Raw genomic sequence first — 26,305 nt, forward strand, 5'->3', positions numbered from 1 at the left:
CCCATCTTGTCCCTCCCCCCGTTCGCCCTTCCATCCCGGCATCTTTGCTTTCTCCTTAGAAATAACAATAGAAGAAACAGCTGGCTCGGGTCTAGTTTTTCTTAGTCAGTGTTTTCCTACTCAATGTTTTCCTATTCAGTGTTTTCCAATTCAGTGTTTTCCTATTCAGTGTTTTCCTATTCAGTGATTTCCTATTCAGTGTTTTCCTATTCAATGTTTTCCTATTCAGTGTTTTCCTATTCAGTGTTTCCCTATTCAGTGTTTTCCTATTCACTGTTTCCCTATTCAGTGTTTTCCTATTCAATGTTTCCCTAGTCAGTGTTTTCCTATTCAGTGTTTTCCTATTCAGTGTTTTCCTATTCAGTGTTTTCCTATTCAATGTTTTCCTCTTCAGTATTTAAAGTCAGTGTTTTCCTATTCAATGTTTCCATATTCAGTGTATTCCAATTCAATGTTTTCCTATCAGTGTTTTCCTATTCATGGTGTTTTCCTAGTCAATGTTTTCCTATCAGTGTTTTCCTATTCATGGTGCTTTCCTAGTCAGTGTTTTCCTATTCAATGTTTTCCTCTTCAGTGTTTCTCTATTCAGTGTTTTCCTATTCAGTGTTTTCCTCTTTAGTGTTTCACTATTCAGTGTTTCCCTATTCAGTGTTTCCCTATTCAGTGTTTCCCTATTCAGCGTTTCCCAATTCAGTGTTTCCCTATACAGTCTTTTCCTATTCAATGTTTTCCTATTCAATGTTTTCCTATTCAGTGTTTTCCTAGTCAGTGTTTTCCTAGTCAGTGTTTCCTTTTTCAGTGCTTTCCTATTCATAAATGTTTTCTTAGTCAGTGTTATCCAAAGAGGTTATAAGTGTTTTCATATTCAGTATTTTCATATTCAGTATTTTCCTATTCAGAATTTTCATATTCAGTGTTTTCCTATTCAGAATTTTCATATTCAATGTTTTCCTATTCAGAATTTTCATATTCAGTATTTTCTTAGTCAGTGTTTTCCTATTCAGTGTTTCTTAGTCAGTGTTTTCCTATTAAGTGTTTTCCTATTCAGTGTTTTCCTATTCAGCGTTTTCCTAGTCAGTGTTGTCCTTTCAGTGTTTTTCTATTCAGTGTTTGCCTATTTAAAGTGTGTCCTATTCCTTTTCTGTGTTTCCTATTCAGTGTGTCCTAATCTGTGTTTGCCTTTTCTGTGTTTTCCTATTTAGTGGCTGTCATGTCTGTCATGTCTGTCATATCTGTCATGTCTGTCATGTCTGTCATGTCTGTCATGTCTGTCATGTCTGTCATGTCTGTCATGTCTGTCATGTCTGTCATGTCTGTCATGTCTGTCATGTCTGTCATGTCTGTCATGTCTGTCATGTCTGGCATGTCTGTCTATCAGAGCATTACAAACGTAAACATGATATTTTGTAGTATTTATCTATCTGTTAAACTATTTATCCATCTATCTATTACAAAACAAGTTCCGGGCGGCTTAGCAAAGCACTGGCATAAAACAGAGTTAAGAAAAAACTTAAACCTTTTTAGATTTAATAACGTTGGTTGCCTTAAAATAAAAGAATCCTGCTTAACAATCGATAGAAACGGTAGAAATAAGAAATATTTTATCATCATTTAGCATTTTTTTCTGAACTCTGTTCATATTCTGAGATCAGTCAGTGGGAGCTGAGATACCCAGAATTGTAGACCATACATCTGATATTAGACTACAAGTTATAAGTTACCAAAACCGTAGATGTAAAAATTATTACACTTTTTCGCTATTTTTGCAGTGCAGTGAAATAGATTATAGATGTTTTGAAGAGAGGTTAGATTTTTAGAAAAAAAGAAGCTTTTTAATTTTTGTATATTGAACACATTTTCCGTTCTTTTTTTATATAATGCTTTCTAAACTCAGGTCTGCCCAAACATATTATTCTTACTTTTTGATTCTTTAAAATCTATTATGAATTTTGATTTTACTTTATTAACATTAAATTGTGAAATTTTTTTTCATCAAATATTAAATGTTCCAGAAAGAGTTTCCAACGCAAATGGATTATACTTATTGCGCAATTCCGCGCAATTCCGCGCAATTCCGCGCAATTCCGCGCAATTCCGCACAATTCCGCGCAATTCCGCGCAATTCCGCGCAATTCCGCACAATTCCGCGCAACAGAATTCCGATTTAAACCCCCTTATAGTTACAAAAGATGAGTCGCTGTCTTTATTTTTTTGGGGAAATACTGCCATAAATGGTTCACAATGTTACACTTTAAATCTCTTATGTTATATATAATTAATATGAATGGTATATGAGTAGAAATGTAGGTGTGGTGAAGTATGAAGTGAGGAGGGGCAGGTATTATCTGTTCTACAGCTCGTCATGCAAAATCCCAAATGAATTAATGCAGAACCATTAAAATGCAGTGTTGAGCATCCTAGCTTAATTCCATTTCTTTTAACATTAATTTTTTATCACAGGATATTCCAAACCTGTATGCTCTAAATGTTGTCTTTGTTCAACAAGAGTGTTGAAAGCGTTGCATTATTTTATTCATTGATTCATATTTTCATGCTTTATGTTTAAAGTTTTAACATAGATCAATTTTTTGCGGTTTGATGATAACTTGCAAGTTTCAGCTTTGAAATACAATAAAAGTATTAACTCATATCGTTCTAAATACATTCGAGGTTTTTCAAAGGTATAGAAGTGTTACTTTTTTAGTTACATTACTTTTTTAAAATTGTAAACTAAACCACATTGTTTTTTGGGGAGGTGGGGGGTTGCACACCCTATTTTTCCTTTCCTCTTTCCCCCTCTGATAAGCCCCCCCCTAAACTTTATAAGCCAAAAAAGTAGCAAAATAATTTGCATTCTACAACGTCTCCTCTCAAGCAAAGCGCAGAATTCACGCAACAAAGACTTTGAAAGCGCGTGGGCAGTTTCAACACAATTTTTCTAGAATTTTTCTCCTGATACAAAGCAAAGATAATAAATCGTTGACTTATAAAGAATAGGAGTATTTTCTTAATCTGAAGAATGTTGGAGGGACGCAACAGCCGTCCAAAGGTTGCAAGCTGTCATGCTAAAATCGATGAGAATTTTGCCAATTACCGAAAAACCAGTGCTTTAACATTTTAAATATAATGTCTAAGGCTAAAAAAAAGTATGAGTCAATTATAACAGTAAAATAAAAAGGCCAATTAAAAATAAATATATCAATTACTATAGTTCTTAACATTGTAAAAATAAAAAATTCGCAATTTGAAAAAAAAACCGTTGCGACACTTCAAAGTTTAATCCAGTCTCAAAAATTGGTGCAACTTTTCGTATCAGTTAGATCTATGTGCAGAAAAGGAAGGGGGGGGGGTTGAAGGAAATTTTTGCCCCCTCTTTATGAAATGTGGTGACTTTCAATTTTAATATTTTCAAAATGCTTTTTTTCTCCTTGTGATTTTATATTTTCAGAATCATGTCTGGTCTCATTGGAGACAGGAGACAGAACTTGGTTTTCAGGGTAGAATCCTGTCTAGAGGATCCCAAAGAGGATCTTTTACTCTCTTATAGGGAGGATAATAGAAGGTAGGAGGGATCAAGGGGTACTATCTATCTATCTATCTATCTATCTATCTATCCTGTCTAGAGGATCCTAGAGAGGATTTTTTACTCTCTTATAGGGAGGATAATAGAAGGTAGGAGGGATCAAGGGGTACTATCTATCTATCTATATATCTATCTATCCTGTCTAGAGGATCCTAGAGAGGATCTTTTACTCTCTTATAGGGAGGATAATAGAAGGTAGGAGGGATCAAGGGGTACTATCTATCTATCTATATATCTATCTATCTATCTATCTATCTATCCTGTCTATAGGATCCTAGGGAGGATCTTCTACTCTCTATTAGAGGGATGATAATATAAAGGGATCTATCTATCTATCTATCTAACTATCTATCTATCTATCTATCTATCTATCTATCTATCTATCTATCTATCTATCTAACTATCTATCTATCTATCTATCTATCTATCTATCTATCTATCTATCTATCTATCTATCTATCTATCTATCTATCTTTCTATCTAGATGTTTTGTTGATCTACTAGCCGAGGATGGTATTGACATCAACCAACCGTATTCACAAGAAAAGGAAAAAACTATTCTTGAGGTGCACTTTACAAATATCTACTTTGCTTGTCTATCTAATTGTTTGTTTGTATCCAAAAAACGTAAAAACGGCTGAACCGATCGAGCCAAACATATTTGAGCCAACTCCAAGGAAGGTTCACGGCTGGTCTAAGTTGAAAGGGTTTGCCATGAAAAATTTCGAAATTTATCATTTTTAAAAGTTCACCAATTTTTAACAGAAAATTTGAGAATCATGTAAAATGGTGAATTACCGAGTTCAAAGCTAAAATTGTTAAATTGTTATGGCAGATTTCAGGACTGTTTTAATACATCTTTTCATCTGTATCGTTTCAAACATTTTATTAACTCTTTCACTTTGATAATTTTCATTACTTTAAAAAATTGTTTGGTTTGAATTTAACTGTTCCTTTCATTTGAAAACAACTTAATATAAGTTATTTGTTTCATTCTTTGATTCTTTATTATATCAAAAAAGTTTGTTTATATTAAAACCAATGGATTAGTTTTGATTTATCAAAACTTTATTAATGTGTTCAAGGTCGTTAAGAGTGTTCGTTTGATTTACAGAAAAGTTGATTTTGTTCTAGTAACAATGCTAAGCTATTACTAAAACAAACATCAAGTTATATATAAACACAAACCACAGCTATATGAGAGAAAAGATTCGCTTGATATATAAGTCTGCAGGAAGAGATCATCATCATTGGAGTACTATTGAAGACCCCATGAACGTCTCATTGGAGACCCACAGATTCTCGTTGGAGACGAGCATCTGGGTGTCTACAATGAAAATATAATTTTTTTTCTTTATCAAAACTTTTAAATCTTTCTAACAATAACGGGCTTGTTTGGTGCATTACATGATGTTTTAGTTCATCGTAACAAATATATTTTAGATTTGTGTTGAAGAAGGAAAATCAGATTATGTGGGAGAACTCCTGAGAAGAAAAGATATTAACCCATCTCCTCATAATCCGGTAAAATATCGACAATTTCTAAAAATTACGCAAAATCTTAAGTTCTGCCAGGAAATCCTAGAAATTGTTTTAATCTAATTTTTTACATGTATGTACAGGGTTCCTCACAAAGGATACGACTTCAGACACGACTGTACATAATTTACTTATATTCATGATTCCCTGTAACAATAAACGTGTTCCTTTTTTTTGCCATAACATTTATAAAACTATATTTATAAAAAAATACTGAATTTATCCTTAAAAACGTATTTTTAGAGTTTTAGGTCGGTTTTATTGTCTCATCATTTGTAAAGAAAAAACAAGGCGAGTTAAAAGTTTCAAATCATAATTTTTTATTTTCCAGGTTACAAAAAGAACTCCACTTCATATTGCTGCTGAGAAGGGCTATGGGCATATTGCTAGACTTCTGTTAGGTATTAAACAAACCTCTGGCAATCATAAGAAAAGTTCAAAAATCTGTTTGATGTGAAAAAGGATTATTAAATTGTAACAACTATTTAAATGACGATTGTATTCAAAATATGTCATTATTGATGAGATCAGAGGTGGGAATATAAAGGGAAATGGACATTATACTTTACAAAGAAACCGAAACTTTAATCTGTTAAAGCTTTCAGTCATAAAAATCTTGACCAAATAGAGATCTGTTCGAGAAACTCCTAAGCTCTCGGTTCAAAAGAAAATTAACTTATTTCAATTAAGTCCATCAAAATTATGCTCGTTTATTTAAAAGCTCCTAGCTTGGTTGAAAATCATCAAGAATTGATTTAATTTTAGTTCCCATTAGACACACACTTTACATTTTTTGAGAGTTCATTAATTTGCCCCCAAAACTAGTATAAAGTAGTCAAACTCTCTCTACATGCATAATATTAGAACAAGATATATATCCCTGACAAACTGTACAATGTACATTCCCTGAATTTTGTTTATTTAAACTAGACAGTGGAGCAGATGTAAATGCTAAGGATGAAGGAGGGAACACTCCCTTACATATTGCAGCTCTTAGGTATAATTATAAACAAACAAGCTAAACTGAAAAAAAAATCAGAAGAACACAATTCTAAGATTTGCTCCTGCACTTGCAAGCTGCAGAAATACCAATTTCAAGTAACCCTTTATGCAAAATGGGCAATACCCAATTTACAAGGGTACCCCTTTAACTGTTCATCGAGTAGCAATCAGGGGCAGATACAAGGGGGCGGCAGGACCTTTGCACCCCCCTGAGATTTCAGAATAGCTCCTCAATAGCACTTAAGGAAAAGACCTAGTGTCAAAAAGGAAAAACATCTATCTTTAAAAATTGTGTTCCTAAATCTGGATATTTCTGTTCCAAAATGAATCTAGCACCCTCCTCACTTAAATCCTGTATCCGCCCCTGAGTAGAAAGATCTCACTGTTTGAACTTATTAGAACCCGCTTGAATTTCTCTAAAATACGGTCTAGTGTACGCTGTGTACAGAGTGTCCACAGCGCGGCTGATCTTTTACTTACGCCACTCAAAGTATCGACTGTTTTAAGTTAAAAGCGGACTTCAAACATTTGAAGAAAATTTTTGATTTTCTGCAACTTTTAGAAACAAGGTATTCTTATATTCTTAAAAATATAATATCTTGAAAACTAAGCGTCGTTTATCAGTTAAAGCGTTTCAGTAGATGAATATAGATACTTTCGACATCCTTTATCAGTCAAAGGTTGAAGGGTACTGTTGTGAATCGGGGATGCTCCTCTTTAAATGGAAGATCACTTGAAATTACGCGTACAGTCCCTTTAAAGAGTGCCTTATTCCTTGATTCAATCGAGAAAAAATAAGAAAACAGAGTCCGAATTTAATGATTTTGAGCCGCATCTCAAATCCGCCAAAAACCGGTTTCAATTGAGCCAGGGGCGGATACATGATTTAAGTGACATGGGAACAAAAAAATTTAAAATTAGAAACAAAAAATCGCGCCGCGCCGAAATTTTTTTTTTGACTTAAAAGACTCAAAAAGAGTCAAAATTAATGACTAAAGACTAAAAACTTGATTTTTAACTTTTCACACATTATAGTTTATTAAGACAGATATTTTTCTTGTTTTGCACTTGGGTATCTTAAACTTTCCCTTAAGCATGCTATTGAGAAGCTATTCTGAAAATAGAAACAAAAAATTCCAAATTCCGGGTGGTTTACGCTTTCCCTGAATCTGTCAGGGGGGGGGGCGAATGTCCCCGCCCCCCCCTGTATCCGCCCTTGAATTGAGCGCCGGCTTAAATCTTGAAACATTGAATACAATTTTATGTGGAACCAACCATATTTGAGCCGCGGCTTAAATTTAAGCTGCGGCTCAAATTTTTTAAGCCGCGGCTCAAATTATTTAAATTCGACCTCAGGTTTCAATTGTGATTTGTGATTTTTAAAGAATTATTTTCAAAAAACGTTGCCAATCCGTCTAAATCCTAAAATCAGCTTTTATTAGATGTTCAGCTGGTTGGAGTTCAGGAAATGAACAGGAACAGCTTCAGCAGCAATTTGTAAACATTGTTCATCTGCTATTAGATAGGTATATAACATTTCATGAAAATAAATGTACCAGATACATCTATAAATGTTCTAGAATAGGGCTTTAAGATATATGATATTTATGTTCTAGAATAGGGCTTTAAGATATATGATATTTATGTTCTAGAATAGGGCTTTAAGATATATTATATTTATGTTCTAGAAAAGGGCTACCAGATATATTATATTTATGTTCGAGAAAAGGGCTACCAGATATATTATATTTATATTCTAGAAAAGGGCTACCAGATATATGATATTTATGTTCTAGAATAGGGCTACCGGATATATGATATTTATGTCCTAGAAAAGGTATACCAGATATATGATGTTTAAATGTTCTAGAAAAGGGCTACCAGATATAGGATATTTATGTTCTAGAAAAGGGCTACCAGATATATGATATTTATGTTCTAGAAAAGGGCTACCAGATATATGATATTTATGTTCTAGAAAAGGGCTACCAGATCTAGAAAACAAGTTTGGTATAACTCCTCTGTTTTCTGCTGCGGAGAAAGGAACGGCTGCAGTTGTTAAAATCTTGCTAAGAAAAGGTATTGGATCAATTGTTGAATCTATTATAATAACTTCATCAAATTAATCATCATTATCATATTTATCTCCTATTGTGATTTGTGAAATAAAAATCTAAAATTTTCAATTATTTTTTTCCTTTTTTTCCTTTTTCTCCTGTTTTAGATTTTTTAGCCGAGTCATGGTAATTCTTCACATACACACTTGAGATACTGGGAGTTTGAACATTTTGTTTAGAAAAAGATAAAACTGTTTAATCATATTTCTTTATTTTTAAAGTAAATATATATAAATATAGAATATAGCTTTACGTACATAGCGTAAGCTGCAGTACGTTATATTAACTCCTTTATGTACAGGATGTTGTGTGAGTGTAGAAGTTGACGGAGAAACTCCAGAAGAATTTATAAAATCAAGAATGCCAGAAATTGAAAAGGTAATTTATCAAGTGTATACAGTGAAACCCTTAATAACGAATACATCGAAAGAATTCATCAAATGTCGTATTCTTCACTTTTTGATAATGGAATGTTGCAGATATTTAATTTTTAATTAAATGATTATATGGAACTCTTTACAACTGTTCCGGCATATTCATGGCTATTTATTTCTTTCGCAAATACTGAAATTTACGTAATATAGTATAAAACTCATTGAAAAATTGTCATGGCGACATTTGCTAAATTCTTCCGATGTATTCGTTATTAAAGGTTTCACTGTATTTTCAACCCCAAAAAAATAACACTACAGAAAATATCTACAGTTTTCGAATGCTAACTTTTGAATTTTTTTTTTTATAAGTCAAAACCTTAAAACGATTAAAAGTTTCTTTTTATTAAAATTTATTACGAAGCAAAAATAATTATTAAAATATCTGATTATTTTGTTTAGGAAATTAAGCCATGGAACCGAACTTTAAGCAGTAGCATTGAATCCAGGCTCTTTAAGGCACTCTACAATGAAATCAGGTAGATGAGATATTTCTGGGTTTAAAAAAAAATATGGATATTCCAAGAGGTAATAAGAGTTTCAGAACGATTTACAATTATTTAATTTAAATCATTTTCTTAGATTAAGTAAACCCCTCTGCTGAAACTATAAAATTCACATAAATTATACATATTACATATTACATGTATTAATTGTGTAGTTTAAATATCTTTAAATACCTTTATCTGTGCAACCTGATGTTGTAGACCTTAGATATTTCAAACTATAAATTCTGTTATATCAAATAGTGTAAGTTTGAAATATCAAAGGTCCACACCATCAGGTGACACAGAAATATAGGGATTAGACAAATTGAGTTTGTGGCAAAGACTCAATTCCTTTGTTTTGTTTTAATATAGGAATGATATAAGAAGTATTTACTTTTATAATCTAGCTCTAATTTTAAAAACCTACTATTTCAAAGAAATATAGTCAGGTTTTTGATAATTAAACATTTTCAGACATGAAAACTAATTGCACTTAAATATATTGCTTCAGGAAAAGTATCAAATTTTAGGGAATAAAAATGTAAGCAATTGTTTGCCATCTTACATCACACAATAGTTTGTAGTAAGCATTTTGAAATTTCACCTAAAATTACGTTAAAATTATAAATGTCAAAAATAGAAAATCAGTTGATAAACGAAAAATAAAAAAACTTGCTGTCATTTTACAATGCCGGTTTTGTTTATTTTTCAAATTTCCAGTACGCGAGGATCTTTCTTACAAACAACCTCGAGTCTGTCAACCTCCGTTGGTGTTAACTGGAATAGGTAAATAAAAACCATTGATAATCTAACTAATATATATAATAATTGAAAATTAATAAAAAGATAAATACACACATGAATAATAGATTCACAAATTAATGATTGAAAAATTCTAACTAATCGAATTAATTATATACAAAAAATTGGATACTAAATAAATAGATACGTTAAATGACTCTGCAAAGTTTGGATAAGTATTGAAATGATAATACTTTATAAATAAATAAAAAAGCAATTAATAAATAATTTTATAATTGAAATAAATAAATTACTAAAATGTTAATTATAGTTTGTCGATCCCATTTACCATATCTTTTAGCATGACAGTTTGCATTTCCTATTTTTTTGTTAAACAAAGTTTTTTTCAGTGACGACGGAAATCATACTTTCCTGCAGTATGCATGTGATCATGGATACGATGATATTGTTAAATATCTTCTAGGTCAGTTCAATTCAGTGACACAAATTCATCGGAAATAGTATTTTGACATGAAACTTTTTTGCTAAATAATCATTTTTTGGGTTGAAACTTAACTATTTTTATGTATAGAGTCTAAAACTAAAGAATGCGCGAATTTTAAGTTCGAGGTTAAAAGTTCTGTAAAATAATGAATAGCTACTTAAATATTATACTTTCTCAATTTTAAATTTTAAATTCCCGGGAAAATCTGAACCAATCAGAAAAAAGGATTTACGGAGAATATTACGTAACCATCGCTAATCAGCTGTTTTAACGTAACCGAAAACAAAACATATTTCGAGTTAAAACCGTATTTTGGGTTTACATGCAAAAATTAATTAATCTAAAACGTGAAATTTCTTTAACAAGGTTTTCACTTTTAAATATATCGTAAAGTTGAATGCCACTTTCTCAGCTGAATGATGATTGAATAATAGACAAATAGGGAAAATGCAGGATTTCAAGATTTTAACCCTGTGTTTAAATTTTAACTCGTCGATTTCGGCGAGTTAAATATTTAACCACAGGGTTAAATATTTAACCTCACGGTTAAAGTTCAGGTTTAAATTAAGTCAGAAGTGGCATTTAACCATGAACTTAAAATTTAAGTCAAAACTTTTCGTTCTTTAGTTTTGGACTCCGGTCAATATGTTCAAATTACAAAAATAATAAGTTTCCATATAAAAGGTCCTTTTCATTTCTTACAGTATTTGAATTATAATAAAAATATGTTTCTTAAAAAAAAGAGTTCTTATTTAATTCTAGAAAAGGGCGGCGACCCTAACGGGGTGTGTAAGAACAATTTGTACCCTCCCCTTGTACTCGCAGGTCATCATGGGTACTTCAAGGTTATAAAGGTAAGTACCCTTCCTTTCCCTCCTTTCCCTCCTTCCCCTCCTACCTTCCCCCTGTTTTTTTATAATGAGGCTTGAGTGCCCTGTGCCCCACACCCCGGACCAACCAGAGTTAGAGTCTTTGGTTTCTTCTATTTGAATTCATACGCGTTTTTGTTAATCATTAAAAATCCTTAACTTACGGAATTGTCTGTTTAATACTTTTCATTAAAAAAGTATATGTCCGGCACAAAAGTACTAAAGAAAAAAGACTAAAAAATTATTTTTGATAGGACCAATTAATTGTAATCGAAATATTGAAAGAACCGCCAAATCCACGTGCCCCCTCCCATAACCTCCATCCCAACGCCGTTTTTCTTTAAATCATATCTTTGAAAATACATGTTTCACGTTTATCTAAATAGTAAATACTCATATATAGAAACAAATGAATAAATAAAAGTTAGAGCTGTTTCTTAAACAATGGCGTAACATTTAGTTTTAACTAAGGTTTCAACTTTTTTATTTTTTTATTTTACAGATTTTTCCCGCAATAATAATGAACATTTATTAAGGTATTTAAGCGGAGGTTTCTGGAGCAAGGATCCCTCGTAGATTTCTCCGGGACGGATAATAACGCTAGAAAAGAAAACATTCTTCACAAAGTTCTCAAGGAATATATTTCTGCAACATGGATTTTTCAATACTCTTGTTAATCTAATCAATAAATAGCAAATCATATTTATTTTTGTATAACTTTTTTTAAAAAAAACTTTGCACTTAAACATTTTTTTCTAAATATGTTTTTGTAGAGATCTTTAGGAGGCAATTTACCAAAATACATAAAATACACTATTTAAAAAAACACTAAACCAATCTGAGAGACGAAAAAATATTCTAGGGCCATAGGGATCAATACTATCTGTTAAAATAATTTTCGTTTACATTTTGTGGTGGTTAATTAAACGGCGAATAAGGAATATTAAATAGTATCATATGGTTATTGCCTTTTGGTTGTGATCATGGTAATTGAATTTAGTCTGTGCGGCAAATTCTGATTTCATAATCCATATATCTTTGCAACCAAATATTGTAGACCTTGGATATTCCAAATTCTGATTTCATAATCCATATAACTTTGCAACCAAATATTGTAGGCCTTAGATATTCCAAATTCTGATTTCATAATCCATATATCTTTGCAAACCAATCCCGTAGACCTTAGATATTACAAATTCTGAAAGTTTCACATTGGTCAATCAAAAACATATTATAATAAATGTTTCATTAAAGGCCAAGCTAGCTTAGTCCTATCTGTTATCTGCCAAAAAATAGCTTAGATGCTTAATAATAAATTTCAGTTACTCTTTCCTGGGACCGCCTTTAGAAAGACGATACACCATTGATAAACAACCCCTTCTTGAGGAACAGGAAGGAAGGAAGGTAATAGATTGTCTTTAACGTGTAAGATTTTTAACAAATGTTAATATTGGTAATTGGTAAAGTTAACAAAATGTTTTTGTCTCGGTGAATTTAAAATTTCTGGTGGTCCAAAAATCGTTCTCTAGGACAGACCCCACAACTTCCTATGTAGTATTGACCCGCTTAACCAGTGTGGGTTGTTAAACCTTTTCTCTTTAATTTATACATTTCATTCCCTGTGGTTTAAAAAGCTATTACATACAACTCAATGAAGATATATCTAACAGACATGCTCCGTTTTTTATCGGGATTTATAAAACAGCCTTTTTTAACGGTTCCCTTTAAATCTTTTGATTATTCATCAAGTACAGAGAGCTCCATGTTTAAATATCATGTATTCCGTTTGAATTCCTGTAAACCCGGTGTATGCTGCGTACAGTGTGAACTCAACACAGCTGGAAAGTTACTTTTGTCCCTTGAAATTACCAAATCTTTTGAAATAAAAGCGGATACCAAAAACTAGGAAAGAAAACATTTTTTTCTGTCACTTCTAGAGAGTACTTGTTGATATTTGTTAAATGTAATACAGGTTGCAAACAAAGTGTTTAATTCTGGAGATAAGGAAGCATCAGTCAGAAGTTTAAAGACACGCCCCTCAACAAAACGAGGGTTACTTGAAATTTCGCCTACAGTCCCTTTAAATATTGAATTGGTTTGTTTCCCCAGGAACTACCTGAGACTGAGCCCCTGTGGTACATGTCCCAGATCAAGGAGCACAGACGACTTCTAAACCATCCTGTCATCACATCTTTTCTCTGGATGAAATGGAGACGTATTAGGAAAACATTTTTTTTAGTTAAATAAGAAATATATATTTCTTGATGGATGGAGATTCAAAAATATTCTCTTTAAAAATGATGCCTTTTCTCCTGATAAATGAACAAAAATAATCTCCGAAAAAATTATAAAAAGTTTCCAGATTACCCCCAAAATGTTGTCATGGTAATTTTGACGCAAAACTGTTGAGGTCAAATGTATTATAAGTATGTTTTTTTTAACTGTATTAAAATAATTTGTTTGGCTTTGATTAGACCTTACTTCTACATGAACCTCTTCTTCTACTTGATGTTCCTGATTGCTGTAACCGGATATATTCTTCATTTTTGACGTAACATTGTTGAGGGCAAGTGTATTATAAGTATTGCTTTTCTACCTGTATTAAAATAATTTGTTTGGCTTTGATTAGACCTTACTTCTACATGAACCTCTTCTTCTACTTGATGTTCCTGATTGCTGTAACCGGATATATTCTTCTGCTAAACTCGGAGATTTATCCACAAGATGGCACTGAGAAAAGTCAGGAGACTCCGGAACTAACCCTAGATGGAGTACGCAACCAACCTTCAGTATTAACTTCAGGGAAGAATGCAATTTAAACATTAGATACGCTTTTAATCAGTTAAAAGTTTGAAAGGGTTATTCAAATAAGATAAAAGGGTTACCCAAATAAGATAAAAGGGTTACCCAAATGAGATAAAAGGGTTACCCAAATGAGATAAAAGGGTTACCCAAATGAGGTAAAAGGGTTACCCAAATGAGACTGAAAATTGCACGCTATGCCTGATCATTATATTGGAATTTAATAGTAATTTAAATTTGCATTTTTCTAGTTTTTAAATGGATAACCTTCATCCTTCTCATACTTCTTACTGTTCGAGAACTTTTCCAGATTTTTATTTCCTTTCGCAGATATATATTTAGGTAATTACAAGCCGCTAGCTCAGTTAGTGTTTAAAGGGAATGGTTAAATAATATTTTAGGAAAAGTCTAACTTTTATTTTTTTGAGTTGGTAATAGTAATTCAATTTTATTCAATATATCTAGCATTTTGAAGTTTTTATTCTATGTGGTTTTATTATTCTACATATTTTTCTAGCTTATTGATAAAATCTGTGAGGTGGCGCTAGTAGTTTTAACCTACTATATTCTAATATTGAGAATATGTGTGAGGTGGCGCTAGTAGTTCTAATCTACTATATATTCTAGTAATAATAATATGTCTGAGATGGCGCTAGTAGTTCTAACCTACTATATATTCTAGAATTGAAAACATGTGCGAAGTGACGATAGTAGTTTTAACCTATTATATATATTTTAGTATTGAGAAAATTTGTGAAGTGGCGATATTAGTTCTAACCTACTATATATTCTATAATTGAGAATATGTTAGATGGCGTTAGAAGTTCTCATCTACTATATATTCTAGTATTGGTAATATAAGAAAGGTGGCAGTTGTAATTCTAACTTAATATATATTCTAGTAATGTGCGAGGTGGTGCTAGTATTTCTAACATATATCATATTCTATTCTTGAGAATAAGTGCGATAGCAGTTTTAACCTACTATTAGTATTGAGAAAATTTGCGAAGTGGCGCTTGTAGTTCTAAGCAACTATATTCTCCAAATATAGAATATATTAGGGACACTAGTAGTTTTAATATAATACATATTCTATTATCCAGAATATGTGCGAGGAGGCGCTAGTAGTTTTAACCTACAATATATTCTAGTATTAAGAATATGTAAGGTGGCGTTAGTAGTTTTAACCTAATTAACATTCCAATATTGAGAATATGTAAGGTGGAAAAGGTGGCAGAGGTGGCACTTGTAGTTCTAACCAACCATATATTCTAGTATTGAGAGTATTTGCTAGGTGGCGCTAGTAGTTCTAACTAACTATATATTCTAGTATTGAGATATGTATGGTGTCGCTAGTAGTTCTAACCTACTATATATTCTAGTAATGATAATATGTGTGAGGTGGCGCTAGTTTTTCTAGCTTACTATGTATTCTAGTATTGAGAATATGTGCGAGGTGGCGCTAGTAGTTCTTACCTACTTTGTATTCTAGTATTGAGAATATGTGCAAGGTGGCGCTAGTAGTTCTAATCTACTATATATTCTATTATTGATAATATGAGCATGGTGGCGCTAGTAGTTGTTCTAATCTATTATGTATTCTAGTATTGAGAATATGTGTGAGGTGGCGCTTGTATTTCTAATCTACTATATATTCTAGTATTGAGAATATGTGTGAGGTGGCGCTAGTAGTTCTAATCTACTATATATTCTAGTATTGAGAATATATGTGTGAGGTGGCGCTAGTAGTTCTAACCTACTATGTATTCTAGTATTGAGAATATTTGCAAGGTGGCGCTAGTAGTTCTAATCTACTATATATTCTAGTATTGAGAATATGTGTGAAGTGGCGCTTGTAGTTTTAACTTACTACATGGTTTTTAACCCTGGAACAGATCCTTCTTCACAGCATTTATCAGGGATTATCATTCTTCTTAGGTAAATATAGAATATACTTGATAAATCTATTGTTCTTATGCATGGTTAGCATCGGACATTTATTGTTGGAGATCTTTCTTCTAGTACAGGGTTTCCCAATAAACATGGGATTAAAGTGGAAACTCTGAAATCTATATTTATTCATCTGAAAACTGAGTATTAGCATTGGTTCTTTTATAATAACATATCATTTAAGGCTTTTTGTTATGAATTTTCTGTAACACAGTCAGCCATTTTTTCTTGCTAAAATATTATTTTGAATATTCAATTTTGTACTCCATAATAGGTCTATATATTTATATATATATATAAATCCTTGGCACTATTTAGTTGGACCGAGTTTGTACTCCTGATAGGTCGTCATCCTCGTCTCTCTACATACATCACCATGTTTAACAGAGTCAGCTGGAACTTCGCTAGGCATTGCATCGATTAATCAATAGTTTTGTTTTTCACTTTATTTTTTTTTGTTTTTCATTTTTCTCATTTTCTTCATATACTAATTGAATATTAATTTATTGCTTCAATTTTTAATGATTTTGGTCATCTTCATGAGTATACAAAAATGTATTGAAAATAGTTTCCAACCCCGAGTTTTTTTTCGCAAATGTGAAAATCCTATTTGCCATATAAGGACAATTTACAATCACATATAGTTTTGATGATATCAATTTAATCATTAATGTAGAAAATTAATTTTTCTTCCAATTATCTCCACAAATTGGGTTTTTGATTTTTACTCTTTATTGATTGATTGGTGTCTTCCCTAGTTTTCTTTTATGGTATTCCTTCTTCATAATTTCATTTGGACTTTGTTTCTTTATCATCTTGCACAAACCTGAAAACTACAAGGAAACCACAAATTTGCTTCAAAATAAAATTTTTTCTATTCACCCAAACAAAGGAATTGAGTCTTTGCCACAAACTCTGGTTAAGTACACCCCATATCTGTATAACCCAATGTCATAGAATAATATTTCAAACTATGAGTTTTGTTAGACCAAATAATCTAAGTTTTTCATGTCAAAGACTTAATTAGTCCTTAACTAATGAAATGAGATTGAATAGTTTTAACCTGGTTTAAGAAGAAAAACACTATTTGATTTTTACCTATATTCGTTTCAATAGCCGGTTTAAACTAGATGCAAACCTTTTTTAAACAAATGTGTAAAGGACTTTCAATAATATTTCATATGGACCTTCATATATAGATTAGATTTCCATAAATGATTAACAACACTGCCCTTTAAGTGTTTATCTAAGTAGCTGTATCTTTTTAGATATTAATACTTTTGCTTTTTATGAGCGGCGCCAGAAAATGTTTTTTTATTTACAACCATAGGCCGAATTTAAAAAATTTGAGCCGCGGCTCAAGTATGGTTGGTTCCGCTTAAAATTGTATAACATTTTGACGATTTAAGCCAGCGCTTGATTGAAACCGGTTTTTGGGAAATTTAAGACGCGGCTTAAATTGTTAAATTCGGACTCAGATGACTTAGAAATTGCGTTTCATTTCAAAATTTCAGGTTAAAAGTTTAAAGGGTTTAGCTCACATGGTTTTACTTTATGTCAAAGAATTAAATTGAAAAATTTGATTGCCCCTTTAAACTTGAAGATCATATTCCTTGTGTTGAAGAACGAGGAGGGGGAGGAGGTAAACGGATATTTCGCCAGCCCCAAGCTCTCCATCATGAAAACCATCGTAATGAGTCTTACAGGAGAAATAGAGTTCGAGGTTAGTAGATCACCTTGTCATTCGTCTTGTAAATCCTTTCATTCAACTAGCAAGTTCATCCTTTTCATCCTATCATCCACCTAGTTAGTATATCCTGTTCATCCTGTCATTCATCCAACAAGCAAGTTCATTTTTTCATCAATTCATCCACCTAGTTAGTTTATCCTGTTCATCCTGTCATCCATCTAGGTAATTTATCCAGTTCATCCAGTCATTCATCCACCTTGCTAGTTTATCCTGTTCATATAGTGTCATTTATCCACCTAGCTAGTTTATCCTGTTCATACCCTTTCATCCACCTAGTTAGTTCATCCCGTTAATCCTTTCATCCACCTAGCTAGTTCATCTTGTTCATATTCTGTCATTCATTCACCTAGCTAGTTAATTCTGTTAATCCTTTCATCCACCTAGCTATAGTTTATCCTGTTAATACTTTCATCCACCTAGCTACTTCATCCTTTTTATATCCTGTCATTCATCCACCTATAGATAGTTCACCCTGCCAGTTCATCCTATTAATCCTTTCATCCCCATAGCTTGTTCATTTTGTTCATATCCTGCCATTCATCCTGTCATACAATTCATCTTAATAATTTAAATTTATTCATTATACGCAATACACATATATATGCATTGTTTATATGATTTCAGCTTTCTTAGTTTTGAAAATTATCTGTGTTAAAGCATAAGGAGTTTTCAAAAGATTTCTTGAATATTTAGAAGACATATACATCTCAAGATTTTTTTCGAATTTTTTCATTCTTTTGAAACCAAATAGAAAATGTTCTTTTGAGGACAAAAACTTTAAAAGGTTAGATTCCAAGTTTTTTATCGTAATTGAATTCATATTTAAGTTCTCTTTCAGGGGATTGAGTTTAATCTAGATTTTGGCAAGTTTATCTTTGTTCTGTATGTGTTCTTCATAATGTTGGTTCTGGTCAACCTACTCAATGGTTTGGCTGTCAGGTAATGAACCTTTCTTGATACAAAATTTTTAAAATGTCCTTACAAAGGAATTGAGTTTTTGCCACAAACTCAGATTTTCTAATTACTATAACTTAGCAACCCGTTTTCCTAGACCTTTGATATTTCAATCTATTAATTCTGGTAGATTAAATAGTCTAAGTTTGAAATATCAAAGGTTTACACAAACAGTTTGCACAGATATAGGGGTTAGAAAATGTCAGTTTGTTGTTTCTTTGGGTTTCCAAATTTTGTTTTCGTAAAGGTCTTTACGAAAATTTTCTTAAAACTGTCAACAATGATAAACCATTAGAACTTTTTGAATTTAGTTCCTGTGCTAAGCTACATTTTTCATGCTAAAAAATGTTTCCAGGACGATTTTTTTTAAACAAATTCATCCAAAATATTCGTCCCGATGTTCTAGAAAACATATATTTTTGTTTATTTTAGTGATATTTCGGAGATTCAAAGAGAAGCAGAGATAGTCTCATGCGTTTCAAGGAAAATAATTCAAAATTATTTTATATTATACAACAATGTGACGGTATTGAGTGACTTGCATAATACAATTTTTGCACCAGATTTACTCCATTTATGTAACACAAGTTTAATACCTGTACTCTGCAGTCTGTACAACATTTTAAACACAAAATTAACTTAAGGTTGATTTTTTTTTATATTTTTGGTCTTAGATCAAGTTCTGAAGGATATCAAAGCAAATATTTACACTGTAAGCTGTAATTAAGATGATTTTATCCATTGTAGTTGCTGTACAAATTGCAGTTTCGGGTTTTACTAATATCAGTCCTAGGCAGCATTCGTTGATTTGATAACACTGTAACTTATGTTAAAAATATCAATATATATATTAATTTTTAACATAAATAATTGGAACTTAAAATTGATATTGTTATATGAATTATTTCTATTATCAGGGTTGAACTAATCTCCTATATAGAATCTATTCTTCTTGGAGATCCTTTCCAATTCCTCACAAACTTTCCAGAATCCAGATTAGCACAGAAACTTCCCTCCTGTAATGTGTTCACCTCATGCTATCAACTCTCCTGTGTTCAACGACTTTTCTCCTTTTTCGGAGGCCGTCGATTTCTATTGTTTGCCGACCGACTGCGGAATAAAAAAGCTGAATTTCATCCGAATTCCTCGAAGAAGGAAAAGAGTGAGCACGGGATGAGGATGGGAAGACAGTGTTGGAAAAACGATTTAATTCTTTCAGAACAGATACTTGAGGATTCTAAGGTTATATGATAATAATAATAATAATAATAATAATAATAACAATAATAATAATAATAATAATAATAATAATAATAATAATAATAAATAATTAATTAGGCTTTGTTGGTTCGAAAGATGACAGTGTCAGAGTCTGAAGACTTAAAGAATCGTCTACAGAAGATTGAAAAAACACTTCTTCTTCTATCTGACCCTGAGAAATATCTGATTACAAAACTTCATTAACTATTTTTAAATGTAAAATTGTAAAATTGGGATTTATGCTTGATTCTTTTGCACTGCATATTAATGTAGTCATTAAACTGAAGACAATTTAATTTTTTATTTTCTTTCTTTTATGTGAAAAAAGAACAAATTTAAAGGTGGCCATAATGCCCAATTTAAAGGGGGCCATGATGCCCAATTTAAAGGGGGCCATGATGCCCAATTTAAAGGGGGCCATGATGCCCAATTTAAAAGCTTGCAATGGTACCCTTTAAACCTTTATCTGTTGAATGATAATCTGGAAGATATTGTGGTTTTTCTAACTTCTCACGATTTCCTCCATTGTTTCACTTTCAAGAAGTCCGCATGTCACTTTTATACGTAGAGAAGCTACAATTGAAATAACCATGTTTTAAAAGAAAAACTATTAATATTTTATTAAAACTCTTGATTAAAGAAAGCTGTTAAGGGTACCGTATTGAATCGGACATACATACATACACACCTCTCTAGAAATAAGGGGTTACTGAAAAATTACGTCTACAGTCTTTAAGAGATCAGAATCAATCGTAAATTTAAAAAAAAATTATTTTAAACCTCCAATTTCTTCCATATTTTAGATTTTTTGAGTAGTTATAACATAAACCAAAGTATAGAAAGATACCATATGTAGCTATAAAGTATTTTGATTCATTTAAAAATGTTTTTTCAAAATTAAAACATGCTTCTATATTTAAAGCTTTACATAAATAAACTTTATCAAAAATGTTTTATTAAACTTCGGAAGAGATATTTTACTAAATATAATATATTTTACAGTGTTGACGCCCTAAAACACCTGAGTCGTTTCAAAACAAGAAATTAAACAGAAGAGTTTAGAGTGAAAATATCACAAAAAATTAACCTAGGAGCTCAACTGCCCGGCATTCACCGTGGAATGAAAATAATATTTGTAATTAAAAAAAAACTTTGATAAAAAAATTCCGATTTTTGAAATGAATCGTATATAAAAATGTAATTTGAATTTTTAGCATCCTAGTGACCCCCTAGATACCCGGGTTCCCTTTAAAATGTTTAGCCATCTAGCTAGTCCAGTCGTCTGGCCAGCTATAGTTAATAAATGAATATACAAAAGCGAAGAGCTTTATTATTTAGATTATAGTATTATTTGATATAAGAAATAATTCTGTTATTCTAATTCTCTTTGTAATGTAAAGATGCATGTTCTTCGTTCCCCTGCATCTGATTCAACTCTTCCTAACACATTTTGTTATCAAAATCCTCAAAAATTATTTTTCTTTACAAGTTTTCAAATTAATATTAATTTTTATTTACCTCCAACCGGCATAACAGGGATATAAAATCCAAATTCCTGGCCAAGAATCTTCATTGCTTGCCACATAGAACATTGAACCTTAAACAGAATATAACATCCGTTTTCACATAGAACATTGATCCTTGAATAAAATATAACATTCATTGTCACATAGAACATTGATCCTTGAACAGAATAGAACATTAATTGCCGTCATAGAACATTGATCCTAGAACAGAATAGAACATTCGTTGCCCCATAGAACATTGATCCTTGAATAGATTAGAACCTTAAATGCCACATAGAACATTCGTTGCCACATAGAACATTGAACCTTAAATATTATAGAACATTCATTGCCACATAAAACATTGAACCTTAAACAGATAGAACATGCGTTTTAACATAGAACATCGATCCTTAAACAGAATAGAACATTAATTGCCAAATTGTTTTATTATTTCGCAGGTCATTATTTCGTAAATGAGGATAGTCATTCTTTAATAACGTTTATTCCTTTACTGTAGAAATGTATAATTATTTACAATCAATCACGATTAATCTGCTTTTCTTTTGCATAAATTACAACAAGAATATCGTTAATGGATCAAAATTATAGATTGTTGTTCATCAGAAATGTCTTCTGTCCAGTTATAGTCTTCACTACAACCAAGTTACCAAGTCTAAAGGACAAGTTAACAAAACAACTAAATGTTTCATAAAAATAACATTTTGAGAAATTTCACTATAAAATTTAATAAGATTATATATATTCTACATTAAGCCAATTTCAAATTGCTTTCAAAAAGATTTGTTTTGTCATTTCCCTGTAATGTGTACATAATAGTTCTTCTTTCCCCTGCATCCGACATTACTCGTCCTTTAAACAAATTTTATTAAAAACAGGTTTATGTTGTAAACAATTAATATAATTCAAAGCTTCAATTTTTTAAGATATGAAAATTAAAAATCTATAATCTGAATTACTAAATACAATCATGAACCAATATTACCTAAAATAGCGGAAATTTGAAAAGTATTAAAATCAAAAATATGAAAAGGCTAAATATGGTTTTACCTTCCTCAGGAGTTATGAGAACTGAGTATCCGAAATCTTCAGCTAAAACTTTCATTGCTTTGAAGGGGGAACAGGTAACCTACATGGGTATCAGCTATGTACCGTATGTACACTGCACACAAAGTGTACGGCTGTACAGTGTACAGGCAGAATATGCAAAACGTACGCAGCACCCTGAGCTAAGCTTTCGGTGTGTTCTGCAGTAATCTGCATTACTCTGACCGAAGATATACAAGCGTTTAGTAGAGAGTGACAGTGTTAGCTTTAAATTTATAATGTTTGTACGTCAGATACTATCTGAACTATGAATTATGAAACAATAATTTTTAAACAATTCCAACGCCGAATTCATATTATTATCATTATTATTATTATTATTATTATTATTATTATTATTATTATTGTCCTACCTGGTATCTATCCAGGTTCTGCTTGAATTCAATAAAAATACAATTTATACAAAGGGACTGTTCTTTAGCTTACCGATGAAAAGCTTTTAATTCCTCTTCCTCTATACCAAACACAGAACACTTTTCTAATTAGAAATAAATATTAACATAATGAATAAGTTCATTATTTGGGGGAACTACTCGTGCGACTTTGCAATCTCAAGGGTTCTTATTTTCCCCTTGAACAATAATTGTGAAGAAGAAAGGATATGTTTACAAATATGCAAGATTTAAAACTGAAATGAAAGCGACTTCATTTTGTCTAAATTCAATTAAAAATTGGAACTTATAGAAATATTTCAGCAACTCTTGAGCTCGTCTATACATTGCGTTGATAGTGATGTTTAACTTTTTCAAATAAAGATTTGAAGGGCACTGCATTTGTGAATAGTTTTTGGCACTTTGTGAACGGGCGATGAAAATAACTTTACATGACCCTCTATTTAATATTTATATATAGTGACATATTTGATATATCAAAATATACAAAATATACAAAATGTTAACATTTTTAATTTGGTTTTATCAAAAATGACTGAATTATCCTTCTGTTTCTTTCGTAAAATTTAATATTTAAATAGTGGTTACTCAGTTCTCTATATAAATGTGGCTTATGAATTTATGCGACAAGAACTTTCAGAATAAAATAAAATAAAATAAAATAAAATAAAGTATAATAAAACAAAAAAATAAAATAAAATAAATAAAAGAATATTGTAACCAATGATCATTTGATGTAGAATTAGAACGATTTATTTTAACTTTTCACGATGGGAAAATATATTTTATATAAATACTATATTATAAAGATACAGGGTTTGCCACAAAAAATGAGGTTTTAACCCTTACGTGAGGGGGAGGGGGTGTACCCCCCCCCTGTGGTTTCTTCTTAATAACTTAACTTAATAACGGCTTACATTAGAATACTAATACTGCTTCACTTTTTCAACAAATAGTTGTTAACAGATTTTGTCAATTTTTTTTTGATGCATAGGGTAGGTAGAATAGAGGACAGTCTAATGGCGGGTCGGTGATTCAAAAAAATCAGAAATGGTTTTAACTTTTTTCTTAATTGTCACATTCCCCTATCTCAACTCTTAAGGCAAAAACATAGGAGGAGGTGGGGGGGGGGGGAACACCCCCCAAATCTATGTTAGACAAAATTAGCCTAATCGGGATAGGGTTAATAACGACCTAAAACTCTTAAATACGGACAATCTGAAGGTTAAATTTTGTATTTAGTTTTTAATTTAGAATGTTAAAAGTGTAAATGAAGAAGAAACGCTGATTACATTCCGAACAGTCGTCTCTGAAGTCTCATCTTTAGTAGATAACCCTGTATATTTTATTTTGAAGTAAACCCTATACCTGCGTAATGATGACCCTCCATATCCCGCCGAACATCGCCAACAACTCCAACAATCTGTGTACGCTTCCTAACAGGGGCAACTCCTGGTCCAGGAGCAGGACCAGGGGGTCTTCCTGGTCCAGGGGCAACATCAGGGGCATCAGCTGGGGCCGATGGACATTCGATCCTGTCAAGGAAATCTATTGTTACTTTTGAATCAATCTACAGAGTTATAAGTTTATAACCATGGACTGAATCTACATGAGTTATATAAGTTTATAACATGGACTGAATCTACAGAGTTATACGTTTATAATCATGGACTGAATCTACAGAGTTATGAGTTTATGATCATGGACTGAATCTACAGAGTTATAAGTTTATAATCAGGGACTGAATCTTTTGAGTTATAAGTTTGTAATCAGGGACTGAATCTACAGAATTAAGTTTATAATCATGGACTGAATCTACAGAGTTATAAGTTTATAATCAGGGACTGAATCTACAGAATTAAGTTTATAATCATGGACTGAATCTACAGAGTTATAAGTTTATAATCATGGACTGAATCTACAGAGTTATAAGTTTATAATCATGGACTGAATCTACAGAGTTATAAGTTTATAATCAAGGACTGAATCTACAGAGTTATAAGTTTATAATCATGGACTGAATCTACAGAATTACAAGTTTAAAATCAGGGACTGTCTGTAAGTTTATTCATTCCTTTTCTTGATTTTTTTTTATTACGGTTTTCTAGTTTATTAAAAGATTAATTTGAAATTAAAATAAGCTTATGGGATTGATCTATAATGAATATTTAAAATTTACAGCCTATGTGATCTAATATCTTCATAATAATTGATAGTTCTATAAAAGTTTTGTCTTGTTAAGAGAGGGATGTAATGTGAACAGTTCCAAAGAAAAACTTATCCAATTTTCTTTCATTACTTAATGCAATAAATCCTACCCTTCCATTTTTGAATATAACATGCAGAATTTCCACAATTAGGTTTAGCACTTTATGAACTAACGATAACGAGATAACAACTGTAATGTTTGAAGGGCCGTGAGTAAACTAGAGTTATCAGTTACGATAATTGTGGTTTTCCTTTATGTAGGAAATCAGACCAGAATATTAGACCCCCCCCCTCCCATTAAGCTCTATAGCACTCCGTATTACAGTGTTACAGTGTTCCCATTAAATATTACAATTTAAAGATCCGACAAATTGTGTATAATATTCATTCATGCAACAAAAGCTTCAGTTGGACGAGGGGCCGGGAGGGAACCCCCGCACTCCATGAGCCTCTGTTATGCAGACACGAGCCTCCCAGATTTGTAGGCAGACGTCGAGCCTCCACTATGCAGACCAAGCCTCCGATATATGCAGACCATGCCTCAGCTAACCACTAAAAAAGCCTCCACAATACAGCACAGCTTTTTTAAATATTGGTTTTTATGTGTAATCAAATAGATTGTTAAGTACAATAGATGGCAACAACGTAGTATTTGACATTTGTACACTCTCAGTACATCAGTATTCTTACGTCACAAGTGTCAATTCAGTATTGTGCCCGACAAAATTATTATTAATAGTGATAATTTTAAAATAAAGAGCTTATCTTACAGTGGAAATAGGTGCAATTTTATGTCTTATTTATTTTCTGTTTCTACACTTTTTTATTTAATCTTGAAAAACATGTCGACTAATGTGAGAAAATTTCGTTTTCTTTGTTATATTTGACACTTGTGACGTCGTGTATAAGTGATCCATTTCTCCGTTGCCACCTATTGTACTTGATAATCTATTTGTGTGTAATAACAAAATTTAGCAATTTTTTTTGACGTATTGGCACAAGAATTTTACTGAAGATTAGAGTTTTTTATTGATTGTCATAATTAGAAACATATATATAGTGATTTATAAATTTACACTAA

General features: G+C 31.7%; 2 protein-coding genes and 1 long non-coding RNA gene across 4 annotated transcripts; 2 read left to right on the forward strand and 1 right to left on the reverse strand.

Moving 5' to 3' along the window:
• The first annotated feature begins 3,425 nt into the window (after positions 1–3,425).
• LOC111710517 (tankyrase-2) lies at positions 3,426–11,979 on the forward strand. The gene is made up of 13 exons (XM_023484618.1): positions 3,426–3,562; positions 4,068–4,149; positions 5,027–5,107; positions 5,454–5,523; positions 6,053–6,119; positions 7,567–7,650; positions 8,103–8,203; positions 8,543–8,619; positions 9,075–9,151; positions 9,881–9,946; positions 10,312–10,385; positions 11,169–11,260; positions 11,812–11,979. Exons 1-13 carry the CDS (start codon positions 3,453–3,455, stop codon positions 11,950–11,952), a joined length of 1,122 nt encoding a protein of 373 aa, XP_023340386.1. The 5' UTR covers positions 3,426–3,452; the 3' UTR covers positions 11,953–11,979.
• A 1,921-nt stretch (positions 11,980–13,900) lies between these two features.
• On the forward strand, positions 13,901–20,287 carry LOC111710511 (transient receptor potential cation channel protein painless). The gene is made up of 10 exons (XM_023484613.1): positions 13,901–14,077; positions 14,329–14,419; positions 15,905–16,015; positions 16,346–16,435; positions 16,786–16,867; positions 17,652–17,750; positions 18,616–18,716; positions 19,164–19,214; positions 19,649–19,973; positions 20,070–20,287. Exons 1-10 carry the CDS (start codon positions 13,918–13,920, stop codon positions 20,193–20,195), a joined length of 1,236 nt encoding a protein of 411 aa, XP_023340381.1. The 5' UTR covers positions 13,901–13,917; the 3' UTR covers positions 20,196–20,287.
• A 1,014-nt stretch (positions 20,288–21,301) lies between these two features.
• Positions 21,302–23,007, reverse strand: LOC111710512 (uncharacterized). Of its 2 annotated transcripts, none has more exons than XR_002767066.1 (3): positions 22,978–23,007; positions 21,510–21,588; positions 21,302–21,431 (listed from the first exon to the last, which is right to left on the reverse strand). It is a non-coding gene; the product is annotated as an uncharacterized LOC111710512 (long non-coding RNA). The 2 variants fall into 2 exon arrangements; XR_002767067.1 differs by lacking the exons at positions 21,302–21,431; positions 21,510–21,588 and adding exons at positions 22,315–22,369; positions 22,568–22,646.
• Between the last annotated feature and the right edge of the window lie 3,298 nt (positions 23,008–26,305).

Source organism: Eurytemora carolleeae, unplaced genomic scaffold, assembly GCF_000591075.1.
Source record: "Eurytemora carolleeae unplaced genomic scaffold, Eaff_2.0 scaffold1063, whole genome shotgun sequence".
Taxonomy (NCBI): Eukaryota; Metazoa; Arthropoda; class Copepoda; order Calanoida; family Temoridae; genus Eurytemora; species Eurytemora carolleeae.